Source organism: Oryx dammah, unplaced genomic scaffold (genome assembly GCF_014754425.2).
Source record: "Oryx dammah isolate SB20612 unplaced genomic scaffold, SCBI_Odam_1.1 HiC_scaffold_10, whole genome shotgun sequence".
Classification (NCBI taxonomy): Eukaryota; Metazoa; Chordata; class Mammalia; order Artiodactyla; family Bovidae; genus Oryx; species Oryx dammah.
This window is the reverse complement of record NW_024070194.1, coordinates 36,673,055-36,688,645: the sequence shown is the minus strand read 5'-3', so window position 1 is coordinate 36,688,645 and position 15,591 is coordinate 36,673,055. Positions and strand designations below refer to the sequence as shown.

At 47.0% G+C, this 15,591-nt stretch overlaps 1 protein-coding gene and 1 non-coding gene across 4 annotated transcripts in view; both read left to right on the top strand.

The window, feature by feature from the left end:
* Positions 1–15,591, top strand: part of DIP2C (disco interacting protein 2 homolog C) — a 148,132-nt gene that overhangs the window by 90,783 nt on the left and 41,758 nt on the right. For all 3 annotated transcript variants that reach the window (XM_040247951.1, XM_040247950.1, XM_040247949.1), the window contains 6 exons: positions 3,871–3,980; positions 5,200–5,280; positions 12,352–12,475; positions 12,948–13,069; positions 13,927–14,038; positions 14,127–14,236. In XM_040247951.1, the coding sequence (XP_040103885.1) occupies positions 3,871–3,980; positions 5,200–5,280; positions 12,352–12,475; positions 12,948–13,069; positions 13,927–14,038; positions 14,127–14,236 (659 nt within the window). The remainder of the gene's footprint in view (positions 1–3,870; positions 3,981–5,199; positions 5,281–12,351; positions 12,476–12,947; positions 13,070–13,926; positions 14,039–14,126; positions 14,237–15,591) is intronic.
* Positions 8,049–8,120, top strand: TRNAS-GGA. Its single transcript has one exon. It is a non-coding gene; the product is annotated as a tRNA-Ser (tRNA).

Below are 15,591 nucleotides of genomic sequence, written 5' to 3'. Positions count from 1 at the left end.
GAGAGGTATTGGCAGTTCCTGAGCCCAGCCTCCCTGGCAGGTGTCAGACCTCCTTGAGGACTCTGGCAAAGCACCTCTCAGGGTCACCGCTCCTTCCTACAGATAAAGCCTGCAAACCTGTTCGATAATCTACAGCCCTTGGAACCTGTGAGGAGTTCTGCAGCTTCATTTGTGGTGTCATCATGATGCTGAACATTTGTCTGCTGCTTTGCAGTTTAGGGAAAGTGAAAGTCGCTCAGTTGTGTCCAACTCTTTGTGACCCCATGGGCTATATAGTCCATGGAATTCTCCAGGCCAGAATACTGGAGTGGATAGCCTTTCCCTTCTCCAAGGGATCTTCCCAACCCAGGGGTCGAACCCAGGTCTCCTGCATTGCAGGCGGATTCTTTACCAGCTGAGCCACAAGGGAAGCCCAAGAATACTGGAGTGGGTAGCCTATCCCTTCTCCAGTGGACCTTCACATCCCAGAAATCAAACCGGGGTCTCCTGCATTGCAGGAGGATTCTTTACCAACTGAGCTATCAGGGAACATGTAATTATAAACCATCTGACTTGGTCCTCCTAGCAACGATTATGCTCTTTAAGGTGGCACCCAGTTACCAGTGAAGAGGAATTTATTGCAAGAATGTGGTGCTAGTATAGTGATGGAAAGCCCCCAGCCCCCAGGCTTGACATGCAAACAGACCAGGGGGGCGGCTGGGCGAGCCCAAGGAGTGTTAGAATGACGAGTAGCAGGCCTAGCACAAGCTGCCCATGCCTCCACACATTACTGGTATTAACCTGTCTCATCCTCGTGGAGCCTTAAGGAGTGTGGGCGTTCTTGTCTCCATTTTACAAGGAAATGAGATCATACCACAGAGGGGTTCAGGAACTAACCCAAGGCTGTAGGGCCAGAGTATTGGAGAGACAGACCCAGGCCTGATGCTCTTTGCTCCACTGATGAAGCATGGCAGGGCAGAGATCACAAGAAGTCAGCTCGAGATGGTTGATGGGCCCTGGGTACAGCGCAGTGGTGGTAGACATAGGAACCAGGCCACCTCCAGAAGCGAGCTTGATGCAGTGAGAGTGAGCAGTCTCTCCAGATGCAGGTGGGGACACCGGTGCTGCAGGAGGAACAGGGTCATCCACTGGCTGACCACCACGCTCTGCCAGCAGAGTAGCTGGTGGGGCCGGGCCCGACTCCCATGGCAGAGCGATATCCTCCTAGAAAGAGTGCACAAGGCCTCAGCTCTCACTGCTTTCTGGGCACCTTAGGTTGGCATTTACCAGTAATCTTTCTCTAAAGTTTTCTAATATTCTCAGATTCCTTATTAATGTTCTTTCTCTCTTTTTTCCCTCTTACTCCATTTTGTTGTTTCGACCCCTGTTTGTGGTGTGGAGGATAGAGTTATTTCCCAGTGAAGCACCCACTTCTTCACATCCTGTGGGCACTGGCTTCGGGTGGCCAGCCAAGAAAGACACAGGGCACAGCCCTTCATGAGCATGAAAAATGGATGGGAAAAAAGCCTGGCATGTTTGTACTGAATGGACAAGAGTTTCTGGGCTCCCCAGGGAGGCTTCACTCACTCAGCCTCCCTCTCCCTCCTCTAACCCTGTTCATTCCTGGACACCTTGACCTGGTGTCCTGGCCTCCAGTGGGCCCAGGTGCTGGGACACAGTTGGTGGCCAGAGTTCAAGATAGATGCTTAGGATGAAGGATTGCTGGTAAATGCATGACCACTGCAGGGCTGCAGTACTCAGATGTCACCGGATGACTGGGAACTCTGGACAGGGAAGTGTGACTCTGCGAGTGGGCTCTGAGAACTGGCTGGTCACCTGCCTCTTGGGGCACTGAGTAGTGCCAGGGCATCCACACCACTCTGAAGCAGTGTGGAAGGCACAGCTTCATGTAACTGGCAGTTTTAAGGGAGGATTCTCTAATGGTATCTGGTGTCTCTCATCTGTTCTTTTTAAATGATGAAGGTTATGTGCCGGGGTCCAGCCCCGGTAGATCCAGGGTGATTCGAAGGTGGGGACGGAGTTGGCATCCTTGGGAAAATACATATTTAATTACAGATATATAGAGAGATTAGAAATGGATAGTGTAGTAGGAAGATTAGTGGAGAAAAAGAGGCTGAATAACTTGGATTACATGGAATAGCATCCATGCTCCAGATGGGAATTCAGCCAGAAAAACGAGGATCAAGAAAGAACGACATGGGGCTATCAGTCTTTCCGGAAACTGATCCGATTTCTTTATTTTTGGGTTTGCTTATATACCTTTTGTTACACATAGGGATCAATACAGAGTCACGCGGGAGTCAGCAGTCCTGACCTTTATCAAAATCAGGTGCTTCACATAAATGTATAAAAAAAAGGTCTTAGGGATATTACATCATCTTCTGGCCATGAGTGAGACCTGCTGACATTTTATGATCCTTTCTCTCTGATAACCAAAAAACTTATTTTTTCCAAGGGTGTTTTTTCTTAAACCAGGCACCACCCTCCAAATAAAGTTACATTCCTATAGGATGAGGGTGTAGTGAGTTACAATCAAGAAAGGAATTTATTTAACCCAAGGTTAACATGATTAATCTTAAAGGTTAATACTTATTTCTCCTATATGCTAGTTATATTCATTATAAGGGCAAGGAACATGGAGATTTAGCAGCAAACATCAGCCCAACAAATGAAAATCCTTTCACCAATGCTCTCCATAAGATCTATTTAGTCTTAAGATAGTGATAAAGTTACATTTTTACATAGCAAGGACATAGTGATTTATAACAAAGCACAGTGATCTATTACAAAAGAGAAAATCCATTAACTCAAAAAGTCTAGTATTGCTAACATCAAAAACTACTATATTTCCTTTTCTATATTCCAAATACATTGATTAATATATTCCCAGGTGCCTAAGGATATGGAGGCCTGGCGGCAATCATTGACTCAACAGTGAGAAAAGCCCTATGCTAATTAAGACTTTCAAAATACTCCAAAACTCTCTGTGCTGTTTATGGTTGAGAGGTAGTAAACAATCATGTGCGTAGTGGCAGGAGTATGGATAATCCTGTCACACAAGCTAGTTTGTCAGTAGAGAGGTTTGACCTAAGACACCCTTGTCCCACCTAGGGCAGGGAATTAGCAGCAATTATTGACACAACAAATGAAAAACCCTTCACCAATATAATTCCTAACCAACCCACTATACTAATAATTTCCAACTCCCCAAAAGAATTTGCCTTTAGTAAGTCTAAAACATCTTGTGCCTCTCAGGTTGGGAGGCTGTAAACAATCACACGTGGCCGGACGAACCTATACAGTTGGGCTAGATAACCTTCAGAGGAGTTCGTAAGCTGGAACACTCTTGTCACGCCCAGGAATTTTTATTGCCTTGGAGCTGCACGTTTACTCCTCCGAGAAAAACAGTTATGGGGGAGAACATAAAACAGACTCTGGTTTTGGGGTAGATGCTTGGGAACAGGGGGTTTCCTGAGGCTTGATCACGCCTTTGCGTATGCCAAGCCTCCTTCCTCATGACCTTTGCCATGGGCGGAGTTCCTCACGCTGGCCCCCGACAGTTATGTGACTCTCTGTTGTCAAAAAGCTAGTTTTTTCCAGCAAATACTGAATGCCCTGCACCAGCGAACAAAGGCAGTAGCCTGGGAGGATGCTTTCTGTGCCCCCTCACTTGAGGTTTGCTCCTGTTTGTCTTTGTTTTCATGGTAGTGACTTACTTGAAACCCTGTTCTTAATCAGGCTTTTCAAAGTCACATCTTTGAAAGGAAATCAGAGTAAGCTCCTTCCTGAAGTGGGAAGTCATATTTTTAGGAACTTCACTCTTCCTACCTCACGTGTCTCCCTCGTGTGTGTGCTGCTGCTGCTTTGCAGAGATCGGCCCTGCCTCTGTGATGGTGGGGAACCTGGTGTCTGGGAAGAGGATCGCACAGGCCAGTGGCAGAGACTTGGGCCAGATAGAAGACAATGACCAGGCCCGGAAGGTGAGAGATTGCCCGGTTCCTCTCCACTCCTGCCCAGATGCTGTCACAGGTGTTACCAACTCCCGCTTGCCCTCTCTGCCAGCCCAGTGTTAGCATTGATGGCCTTTCTTCCTGCCTCCCTGCAAGACCCTTCTGTAATCTTGTAAGGAAAGCGTGTTTGCTGGGGTGCAGTGTTTTAGGACCCCTCACGTGGCATAGAAATGGGTGGGTGACGCAGCCCATGACCAGCAGGCCTGAAACCAGCATCTGCAGTCCCTATCCTGTCCTGGTGTTCCCTGCACACTTGTTCCTGGTTATCCACCAGCCCTGATTGGACACTCACACTGCCTCATGGCCACCTTATAGTGAGGTTTCAGTCCTTGGATCTTTGCAATTCAAGGAAGTGTCAATTCAAAACCCAAGTTTAAAAGCCAGACATTCTTAAAGCAGCGTTGGGAGTTGTAGGAGGAAGCATCAGACACACAGTTTGTCCCATGCAGCTGCAAGTCCCCGTTACAGCATTCAGCTGGAGAACTCCAGTGATTCACCAAAAGGTGGTCCCACTCTGTGTGGGCTCCAAGGAAATATGACAAAATCAGCCATTTAAGATGTTGCCAGTTTGGTAACATGTAGCAACATGTTCAAAGAAAGTGCTTGATGACCATGTTCCACACCTCACACTGCATTTCTATCATAAAATGGATTAAATGTGGCGATTGCTGTGTCGGTGACATGAAACAGGGCCGTCCTTGTTACTGCAGACGTGTTAGTGGGTGCTTGTGATCTGTGTGATCTCAGGGCTGTTGCGTGCCTTCAGAGGTGACCACTGTAAACACAGCAAATTTAAGAGAGCCCATTTTTGAAACAGGGTAGATCTGAGTCTATCATTGCAGGCCCAGAAATCATTGTTGCAACTGGTGGAAGCCCCAGGAGAAGGGATGTTTCTGTATCGACTACTCTGTCTATAAGCGGGCTGGCATCTTCCCATCCTTGGGCAGATTTCAGAGGACTTCCCTCGTGGTGGCACAGCCCCAGCCCTCCAACTGCTGGGTCTGAATCAAGCACAGTGAATTCCAGTCACTGCCAGGAAAGCATTGTAAACACCTGCTTATCCTGTCGATTATATCTGTCAGAGATTGTCTTTTCCTGTCTTAAGGCACCGACAGACCCTACTGTTAGACGCTGAGGCCAGCCCAAATGCCCAGGACGGTCTGAACCTAACAGCTGTGCTCTGTTCCAGTTCCTGTTCCTCTCGGAGGTCCTGCAGTGGAGGGCGCAGACCACTCCTGACCACGTGCTGTACACGCTGCTCAACTGTAGGGTGAGACCCCACCCGTGTACCCTGGTGTTGCCTGTGTGCTCCATGATTTCATGCTGCTGTTTCATACTCTCCATTCAAACCTTTCTCCTCAGTCTTACCTGAATCCTTGTTTGTTGCTATTTTGATTGAGACCTTTCACCTAAGAAAGGTCACTTTTTAATATAAGGGTTTGAGCGTGTGTGTGTGTGTGTGAGTGTGTGTGTGTGTACATGTGCTTAGTTGCTCAGTTGTGTCTGACTCTCTGCAACCCTTTGGACTACAGCCCACCAGGCTCCTCTTCATGGGATTGTTCAGGCAAGAATACTGGAGTGAGTTGCCACTTCCTCTTCCAGGGGATCTTCCCAACTCAGGGATCGAACCCATGTCTCCTATGTCTTCTGCATTGCAGGCAGATTGTTTACCTGCTGAGCCATCAGTTGTATATATACACACGTACATTTATGTATGTATATATTTATGTACCTATATATATATACACACACACATATATTTGTGTATGCATATATTTTAGCAATATTTTTACAGTATCTCCCCCTAAATGAGTGGAGAATGTCTACAATAGAGAACAGTTGTATCTGTGAGGTATTTATGTTTCTTTTTATTATTTAACTGCCTTTTTTTTTTTTTTGTAAGAAGTCATGTTTTAGTTATAGGCTTTCATTCTTAGGAGTGAAAATAATTTTTGTAATTAAGGTTCGTATTTACGTTTCTCATTAGAAAAGTAAATCATCAGATTGTGCTCCATAATAGTACTTAAGAGTAAGGCCTTAAATGCACAAGCAAACAGTACTAACAATGAGCAGTAAATGCAGAAGTCTTAAAATATACCTGTTTTTGTTTGCTCTGGAAATGAAGCCTGAAAACTAGATTTAATTAGGTCTTCTTGACTGGTGTGGATGCTTGCAACTTTAAGACATTATAGCTCTTCAGAGATGCAAAATATCACAATCTTTGTGCACAAAGGTGCCTCTTGTCACTTAGAGCAATCAGTTAAAGACAAGTGAAAGGAAATGCCAACAATAGAAGTCCCTCCCTAAATCTCTTAAGTTGGACATCAGCTGCAGACCAGTTTTGCAGTGATTTAGTTTGTAAAAGTACCTCTGGTCCTCCTCTGACTCAGCTCTTCTTGACCCTGCATGCTGAGCTAACCTCAGCAGTTCTTGTTCACTGTGTCTGTTCAGACCAACCCCAGGAAGAGCCTTAGAAAGCACTCCCACTCCCCAGCTTCTGTGAGAAACGCTTGCTATCCCTGCCGTTTGGTGTCTACGCTTGAACCCTCTTCCCAGGATTAACTCTCTTGGCTCAGGGCCCACCCGTGCACCTGGGGCATGAGCCCGGTGATGTGGTTACTAGGAGCACTGTGTCTGATCTGAAGCCAGCCTGCCTGCTGCGTTCATCTTTCTCCCTTGGCTCTGCCTCAGCTTGTAAACACAGATAAGACTTCTTTTCTGGCACTGGTGCCTGGTTGTATCCCAGTTACTCTGTAATCATTGCTTCTGACTTTCTTTGTCCTCTGCCCTGGCATTTCTCCTGGAGACCGTTGGTGACTCCCTTTTTTCTGCAGCATCTCTTGTGGTGTCTGGTGGTTCCCAGCGGCGCCTCCAGAGGGGCCACTGGAGCTGGAGCCTTATCCAGCCTGGCCTCAGCTTCAGGAAGGACTCTTCTTCGGAGCCGCTTCCCTGAGCTCCCTGAGGGTGTCCCTTCCAGAGCTCTGGGTGAGAGGAAGTTTCATTGCTGTCGCAGACACAAAGATTCAGAAATGATTTGGTTGTATTGATAGACTGTAGTCCTGTCAGCAGGAGGAAACAGCTGGTCCAGCTACGTGTCGCTTGGGGGCTGGCAGTATGCTGGACAGGTCAACTGTGTCCCCATTCCCAGATCCTGAATTCACAGTCCTTTGCTACGGCCAGACACGAGGTCACTGGGGAAATGTGTTCACCAGAAATGAGTCATATTCTCTAAGGGTTGAGTTGTGGAGGTTAAGGCCACGCATAAGCTTACTTCAGGTCAGCGTGGGGACAGCATGGCCCACGGTAGTAGCCTTCCTTCAGACAGGAAGCCTGCCTTCCTTCTGTCTCCCAGGCCTTCTGATGTGGCGGCAGCTACATCCACAGAGCTGGATGGGTCGGCAGGGAGTTGGTGTCTGCGCTCATCCCTGTCCTCCCGGAGCCCTGTGTGCACTCAGCACAGGTGTTCAGTCTGAGCCACAGGTCAGGAGTATCCTCTCCATGGCGGTCACAGTGGAATTTCCATTCACCCAGCCTTCTAGCTCAGCACCATCCAGTAGAAATCAGCACAAGCCACATGCATAGTTTAATATTTTCTGAAAGCAAAATTTTGAAAAGGTGAGAAGAAACAGCTGAAATTCATTCTAATAATATGTTTTGCTCAATATCCCCAAACATTGTCCTTCCAATGCAGGGCCTCAGGCAGCTTCCAGGCATCCTCCATTCTGGACGGCCCCTCAGTTGTTGCAGGTCCCAGCTGCGTTGTGCCACCTGTTTACTGCCTACAGCACTCATTTGTATGCCCTCCTCCACGGCATTGTAGTCCATAGTGTCGGAGCTGTTGTGCTAGGCTTGTAGGCAGAAGTGAGGATTCGATTCACTGCAAATTGGGAACGACTTATGTTCTTGGAACTTATATACAAAGAGCATCTGTTACTTTTTAAAGAGAAACACCAGCCAACACTTTTAACTTTTTTACTTTTTTTTTTTTTTGAAATTTATACAGGAAATTCAGCTTTCTTTTATTGCCTAGTCTTCTCTTCCCTGGTGGCTCAGAGGTTAAAGTGTCTGCCTGGAATGCAGGAGACCCGGGTTCGATCCCTGGGTTGGGAAGATCCCCTGGAGAAGGCAATGGCAACCTACTCCAGTACTCTTGCCTGGAGAATCCCATGGAGGGAGGAGCCTGGTAGGCTACAGTCCATGGGGTCTCAAAGAGTCAGACATGACTGAGCGACTTGACTTTCACTTTCTCTTCCAATAATACTAATAAAATTTATCAAATATTATAGCAGAATGAAATGCTCACAAGACCTACTTCAGGTATTTCAAGGAAGATAGAAGCTTCAGAACCTTGATCTGAACTAAAAATGTATTTGCTCAATGTCTATGACCCAGGCAAAAGAAACGTCATTAAATTTTACAAAATTAAGTGTATTTAATAATTTAATAATATTTCGCATCTATGTATATACTCCTGTGTTTTATTTTATTTATTTTTTTTACTCCTTCATTTTAAACTATACAACAGTACAAAGATGGGCTGGCACAAATACTTACAGATATATTTAGGACCAGTGAAGGTAGATGATAAACACACAGCCAATAATAATTGGAGGCCTTCCCTTTTGAGATTCTAAGGGTTTGAAAACCCAGATGCTGGGAATGGTGTCTAGGGAAAACCCAGGCGCACAGAGATGAGCTCTGTGTTTGCACATGCTTCCTCCATGAAGGCTGTCCCTCCCATCTCCATGCAGAAGGGGAACCCCCTGACTCTGCAGGGACACTCTGTTGCAGAGTCCACCCCAGACCACATGAGGAGCTGCAGAGAAACAGCCCGAAGCCCTGTGAGCTGGCTGCACCCTTGAGATCCTCCGCGTAGCCCCTCCTGCAGGCTGCAAAGCACCACCCGCCTGCTCAAGCTTCCAGGCTCCTCGAAGACGCAGGAAGTAGTTTTTTTCCATTTGTTCTGTCGGAGATCCATGCCTACCAGCCCCAGGGTTCTCCGGAGAGAGAGGCGTGCATGTGATAACAGGGGTCATCTCTCTGCCTGGTATCCGCACTTAAGAGCCTGGGCCTCCCAGGAGGAGTCGAGACCCTCATGTTCTCGCCCCGCACCGCTCATTCAACCCCTCACCACTCATTCAACCCCCGCAACCAGAGTGCCCACCACAGGCTTTCGGGAAGGAAGAAAAACAGCAGGCTCCCAGGCACACAAGAGCTTTTCCTGTGTTCGTCGTGTAGATAATGAGATGAGGACGCCCTTCCATGAAAATGTTTAATTTGGAGAAATGGCTGTTTTCTCATAGAATAGACACCGATGGGGAAAACAGATTACTTGCATGATCTTTAGAGTTGCTTCCATCACTGGTGAGTTGGGAAAACAATTTTTGCAGCGACTTATACTCAAGCTACCCACGTGTATATGTGTGCGTCTCTGTGTATTTACATGTATGTATATATTGTATGCTGCTGCGCTGCTAAGTTGCTTCAGTCGTGTCCGACTCTGTGCGACCGCATAGACAGCAGCCCACCAGGCTCCTCTGTCCCTGGGATTCTCCAGGCAAGAATACTGGAGTGGGTTGCCATTTCCTTCTCCACTTTTTTTACGTTTTAAAATGTGAATCATTTTTGGCTTTTTCTTCATTCCTGAGTATGTTTTTACTTTAATGTAAAACTTTGTAGTGGTGCCATGTTTACAGTCACCTACACTGAAATCGTTGTCTTCAGAGTAGCAGCTGGGTGGTGGATCATCCTGCATTGCCGTTTTGTCTTGATACCAGCCAAGACCTCTTTCAGAGAAAGTCAGCCCTAATTTTCTGTGATGTACTTTTTCCTAGAACCTTCTTATGCAGTGGGTTTCTGTACTGAAAACCCAACTTTTTCCATGAATGTTGATGAGGATGCCAGCTAACCACTGACCTGAAGATAAATGGCATTTTGTTTTTTGTCGCAGTGAGAGCTTTGGAAAGTGAAATGCGTGATTGAAAATTAGCTTTTCTCCTGAGGTGAAGGGCCCCATGACAAGTGGTGTTGCATGGTGTGGGGCTGACCAAAGCCTGTGTTCTCTGATGCTCTCTCAGTGTTGAGCCTGCAGGCAGAGACTTGCGGGGGAGGCTGTGCTGGGCGTACTGGCACCAGCCTGCCATGAGGGGCCCCAGGTCTGGTGTAAACCCTGTGGGTGGGAAAGGGTATTTTGAAGCAGTGGCAAAGATTGCTGAAGGACAGAATGCAGGTAAGTCTCACCATTTTGAAGCATCTGGAGACGGATGTTCTCAGAACCAGTGTCAGAGCGTTCAGCTACTTGTGAGTCATCAGTGCTTCTTGCATCTTATAGGCTTTGTCATGTGACAAGAAAGCTGATACTGATACAGGATCAGTGCTGGCTTTCTGGATAACTCAAAGAAAAGCAGTTGCAAGAGTTTAACAGCTCAATCCCAGAATGCTCGGTTCTTAAGATAAGACCCACTGATGGACCAGCACAGGCAGCAGGGTGGTGGTGGGAGTCCCCAGTTGGTACTGCCGCCCCACCAGCATCTCGACTGTTCCCCGGCCACAGCCAGGAGTGCAGTGCTGGCGTTCCTCCAGGATAGCTGGCATGCAAGCATGGGGGCTTGGGGTGGGAGGTGGGGGGCAGTGGCCTGGGCCTCACCTCAGTGTGCTAGGGGCTGGTGCCCCATCTTCACTTAGAAGAGCTCGCAGGACTGTTGGGTGAAGAGGGATATGTTTTGGTTCATGCGCACACATGTGTTGCACAGGAGAGATTGCTCAGAGGACTGGTCCAGCTGCGAAGGCACCAGTTCTCAGATATCAGCTGGATCCCAGACACCAGCCTCGTAGGTCTTTCTGTGTTTACCTGGCTTTGCCACATTCTGCTCTCTGGCTCTTCTACTTTGTGTCTTTTTCTGTTTATTTTTTAACCTTCCTCACAAGGAAGATGATTGAGGAAAATATTTGGGATGAGAAAGTTCAGTTCAGAGAACTGTAAGCATAGCCCCACTGTAGGGAGGCTGGTCTCAGCAGGAAGGGGCCTGAGCCTGCCTGGCAGCTGCCTAGGTGGCCCCCCTTCTCCACCGGCCTATGTACCCCAGGTCCTGGTGATCTATGCACCCCCCAGGCCATCAATGATCTCATGAGTGTTTTGGGCAAATGCCGGCCGCTGGTATATATATCCTTTTAGGGTTCACATCCAACTGGATCCCGCACACCCTGTGCAAATGTTTAGCTTGGGTGGCATTTCTAGTGTCTCTTTACACACTTCAAGTCACCAGGTCACCCGTATCCTTTAACGGCCCCAAAGATTCTGGTCTCTCCTGTACACGTTTCTCCTCCTACACAACCAGCTGCTCACACCGCCTCCCTGTGGACAGTCTTTTTCATGTCACTCTCATTGAAAGCTCCCCACCTCAATAAATGCATCAGGCCCTGGTGCCCACCATCCTGTGTCCAGCTGCAGGGTCTTCCTCACCCAACACTCCTGTCAAGTCTGCACTTAGTGTAAGGAGAGGTCCTTCCCCCGTTCATCCCTTTAAAGTCAGAATCAATGATAAATCAGTTTTTAAATAGCTGTAGACAGTGATCTCTTCTTACCTGAGAATATGTGCAAATAAAAAGTGAATCCTCAAGGGAAACTTTTTTGGATAAGTTGTATGTTTATAATTTGTAGTTTATTCTTGCTTTTATAAATAAAGAGTAAATGTCATGTATTTTGATATCTCTTAGTACCTGTTTTGCTACTGATTTTCATCCTCAGTGTTTTGTAAGATACTTTTCAATCCAAATGTGTTTATTTGTTCCTGCGTATTTAAAAGTCTACATTAAATGAATTGGACAGTTCTCATTTTTCCTTTTTTTTTTTTTTTTTGGATGGTTGCTTTTCTGGGAGTTGGTTGGTTTGTTTTCTGACTTCCTTGACTTTTGATGTAGTCTTTTTTAAAACCAGTTTCAATTAGTCCTATTTTTCATTTTTCAGATCTTCCAGATTTATGACTAATTTCTTATTGCCCATGACAGTTACACCTAAGTCCCCAAATTATTAGATTGATTTTGTTTTACCAGTAACTGTTTTTTAAATGTTTCTTGTTAATGCACATGTATCTAGAGTCATCTTTGGTGTTGTACTTCCTAGCTACTGGGGAGGAGAGGAGAGCAGAATGCCAGTGGTGGGTGGTCTTTTGAGGGGGTAACGAAAATGTTCTGAAGCTGGCTGTGGTAGGGGTCACACAACTCTGCAGATAAATCCACTTAACTGTACATTTTAAATCAGTGAGTTGTATAGTATACAAATGGCATCTCAAAGCTGTGATATTAAAAAAAGATCATACCCATTTGTTCTTGTGATACTCAGGGCACCATAGCAAACTCGCTGACGTGTGTCCAGCTGCACAAGCGGGCTGAGAAGATAGCCGTGATGCTGATGGAGAGGGGACACCTGCAGGACGGGGACCACGTTGCCCTGGTCTACCCACCAGGTAAGAAACGGGGTTGTGCAGACCAACCCCTGCCTGAAGGACCCTGCATCACACCCATCGGTGCTCGATGGCCTTGCTGTGTTACCACCGAAATGGGCCCCGACCCCAGCCTGGCTCACAGGGTGGACTGTGTGCTGTGTGCTGTATGACTGATGATAGGGGCACAGACAGATTGGTATTTCACAGAGACCTTTGTATTGAACTTTATTAGCTATCTGAGGAAGTTCATTTAATCAGTAGTTAAATACTTGACCACTGAGTGGATAATCAGGAAGTTGAGTTTAAAGACTCCTTAGAGGGATGACAGCAGTGAAACCTCTGGGCTACTTTGGCTTCCTGTGCCTGAGAGAACAGGGCCGCTGGGGGCTGCTGTGAAGTGTGACAGACGCGCGGGGCCCCGTGCCTGCCTGGCTGCTCCTGTTGGTCGTCCTGCTGCTGAGTCTCACTGAAGACTGCTCCTCTCTCTGTGCAGGGATAGACCTCATCGCTGCATTCTATGGCTGCCTGTATGCAGGCTGCGTGCCCATCACCGTCCGTCCCCCACACCCACAGAACATCGCCACTACGCTGCCCACCGTGAAGATGATCGTGGAGGTAATGCTGCCTGCAGGGTCTGGCCTGAGTGCTAGTCTTGTAGACTACAGAGCCTGGGCTCCAGGGCTGGTGTGGGTGTCTTGTAGTCCCAGCGGTGGAGGGGGCCCAGCCTCTTTGTTCTAGCACCTTGCCGTTTTGCTCTGGAATCAAGATAGCAACTTGTGCGTAGAGTTAGGGGCTAGAGAGCAGTTTTGCCACAGTGCGTGGGAATCAAATCCACTCCCTAGAGAGGGTACTGCTCTGGACACTGGGCGATTCCCCACCAGCCCAAGGAACAAACCAGGAGGAGTGGGGAAGTCGGGCGTTTTAAAGTTTCTTTCCTCAAGACTGAAAAGCAGCCTATTCCTTTTTGAAAGTACAGTTTGTTTTAACTTTTTTGTTTTTGTTTTTGCCTGGTGAAGTTTAAGAGGATTAGGATAAGTTTTTCCCCTTAGAGAAAGAACCCCAAGGGACATCACAAATAAATACTTGTTTATAGTTGTGTCAGAGGACCTTCAGGGTTGTCACTGTGGCAGTAAGTGCTGAGGCTATGTGTGGAGAGTGAGCGTTTCTGGAGGATGGGGAGGGTGTGGTGAGAGTGGGGAGTTTGGGTGGTGCTTTCTGAGGTGACGGCCACACAGTTGACACCACTCAGCTCTAGTAACTGCCAGGGCCTCAGTCTGCACGAGCTCTGCTCATGTGGTCTGTGGTCAGATTCCCAGTCACATGGACCTCCACTGGCCCTGAATGAGGTGGCTGTGCACGCAGCCTACCCTGGAGCTACACAGCTTCCACGTGGTGCGCAGCTGGCACGCGAGCAGGCGTAGTCCCCTGTCCTTTACCCTCCTCCTCTCCGTGCCTTGTTCTCTGACCCTCAGGTGAGCCGTTCTGCCTGTCTGATGACAACCCAACTGATCTGTAAATTGTTACGGTCCAGGGAGGCAGCTGCGGCAGTGGACGTCAGGGCCTGGCCCCCTATACTAGACACAGGTTGGTTCTCAAACTCACCAAAAATGTCTATTTGCTCATCTGCTTTTCCACTAAGTCAGAGATGCTAACAGCTTGTTTTCCTCTCCAGATGATTTGCCAAAGAAGCGGCCTGCCCAGATCTACAAACCTTCCAACCCAGACACGCTAGCCTATCTTGATTTCAGTGTGTCCACAACCGGGATGCTAGCTGGAGTGAAGGTGAGAAACAATCTGAGTAGTGTGCAGTTAGCAGGCCATACAGCGATGCTTAATTTTCATTCTTATGTGTATAGGGCTCTGGTGGGGCCTGGCATCAAAACACGGAAAGAGGTATATGCATATATGTGTGTTCTGGTCAAGCTATAAAATGCGTGACCATTTCAGTAATTAGCTAGGCTGATTGATTATTTCCAAATGTTCAAACAATTTCTTTGTGTATAACCACAGCTTCACTAGCCCCTATTAAAAAAACTGCCTATGTTTCCCTTTCTTGCTGGTTCTCAGATCCCAGTATTCTATTATAAAACTCTGTGCATAGGAGTTCCTTGCATTTTTAACACGGGTCTCATTGTAACAGGCCAGAACGCTGCTTGTTGCTGTTGCTTTCTCCCATCAAAGAAAGGAACTAGTATGTGTGTCACCTGAGTTAGGACTCTTTCAGGTTAGGCAGGGTCCTCAGCAAGATGCTGTTGAGTTCTCTAGCCTCAGGAAGCCCTGCACCTATGATTCGCCTGATTGCTGAGCTTGCATAATTTTCAATTCTCCGGCTTGACTTCTTTTCCAATTTTGTATTTGTAAAATAGTAAAATATGTGTAACATACACTTACCACTTAACCAATTCAAGTGTATGGCTCAGTGGTATTAAATGCGCTCACAGTTCTATGCCGCTGTCACCAGCACTCACCTCCATAGCTCACCTTCTAAACTGAGACTTGCCCCTACCTCCAGCTTTCCGTCTCTGCGATTTTGACTGTTCTAGTACCTTGTTTGCAGTCCATGGGGTCGCTAAGAGTCAAACACGACTGAGTGACTTCACTTTCACTTTTTGCTTGCATGCATTGGAGAAGGAAATGGCAACCCACTCCAGTGTTCTTGCCTGGAGACTCCCAGGGATCAAGGAGCCTGGTGGGCTGCCGTCTGTGGGGTTGCACAGAGTCGGACACGACTGAAGCGACTTAGCAGCAGCAGCAGCAGTACCATGTTTACGTGGAATCATACAGTATATGTCTTCTTGTGTCTGACTTATTTCACTTAGCATAGTTTCTTCAAGGTTCATCCATGTTGAAGTATGTATCAGAATTCCTTTTTAAGGTTGAGTTAATATTTCACTGTATGTGTTTACCACATTTTGCTTATCCATTCATTTTTCAATGGATACTTGAGTTGCTTTCACATTTTAGCTATTGTGAATCATGCTGCATTGAGCATGGGGTGTATAAATAACTCTTCGAAACATGGCCTTTAACTGTTTAAAATATATATCCAGAAGTTGAATAGTTGGGTCAAAGAGTAATTTATTTTTATTTTGGGGGGAATTGCCATACTCTTTTCTACAGTAGCTGTCCCATTTTAC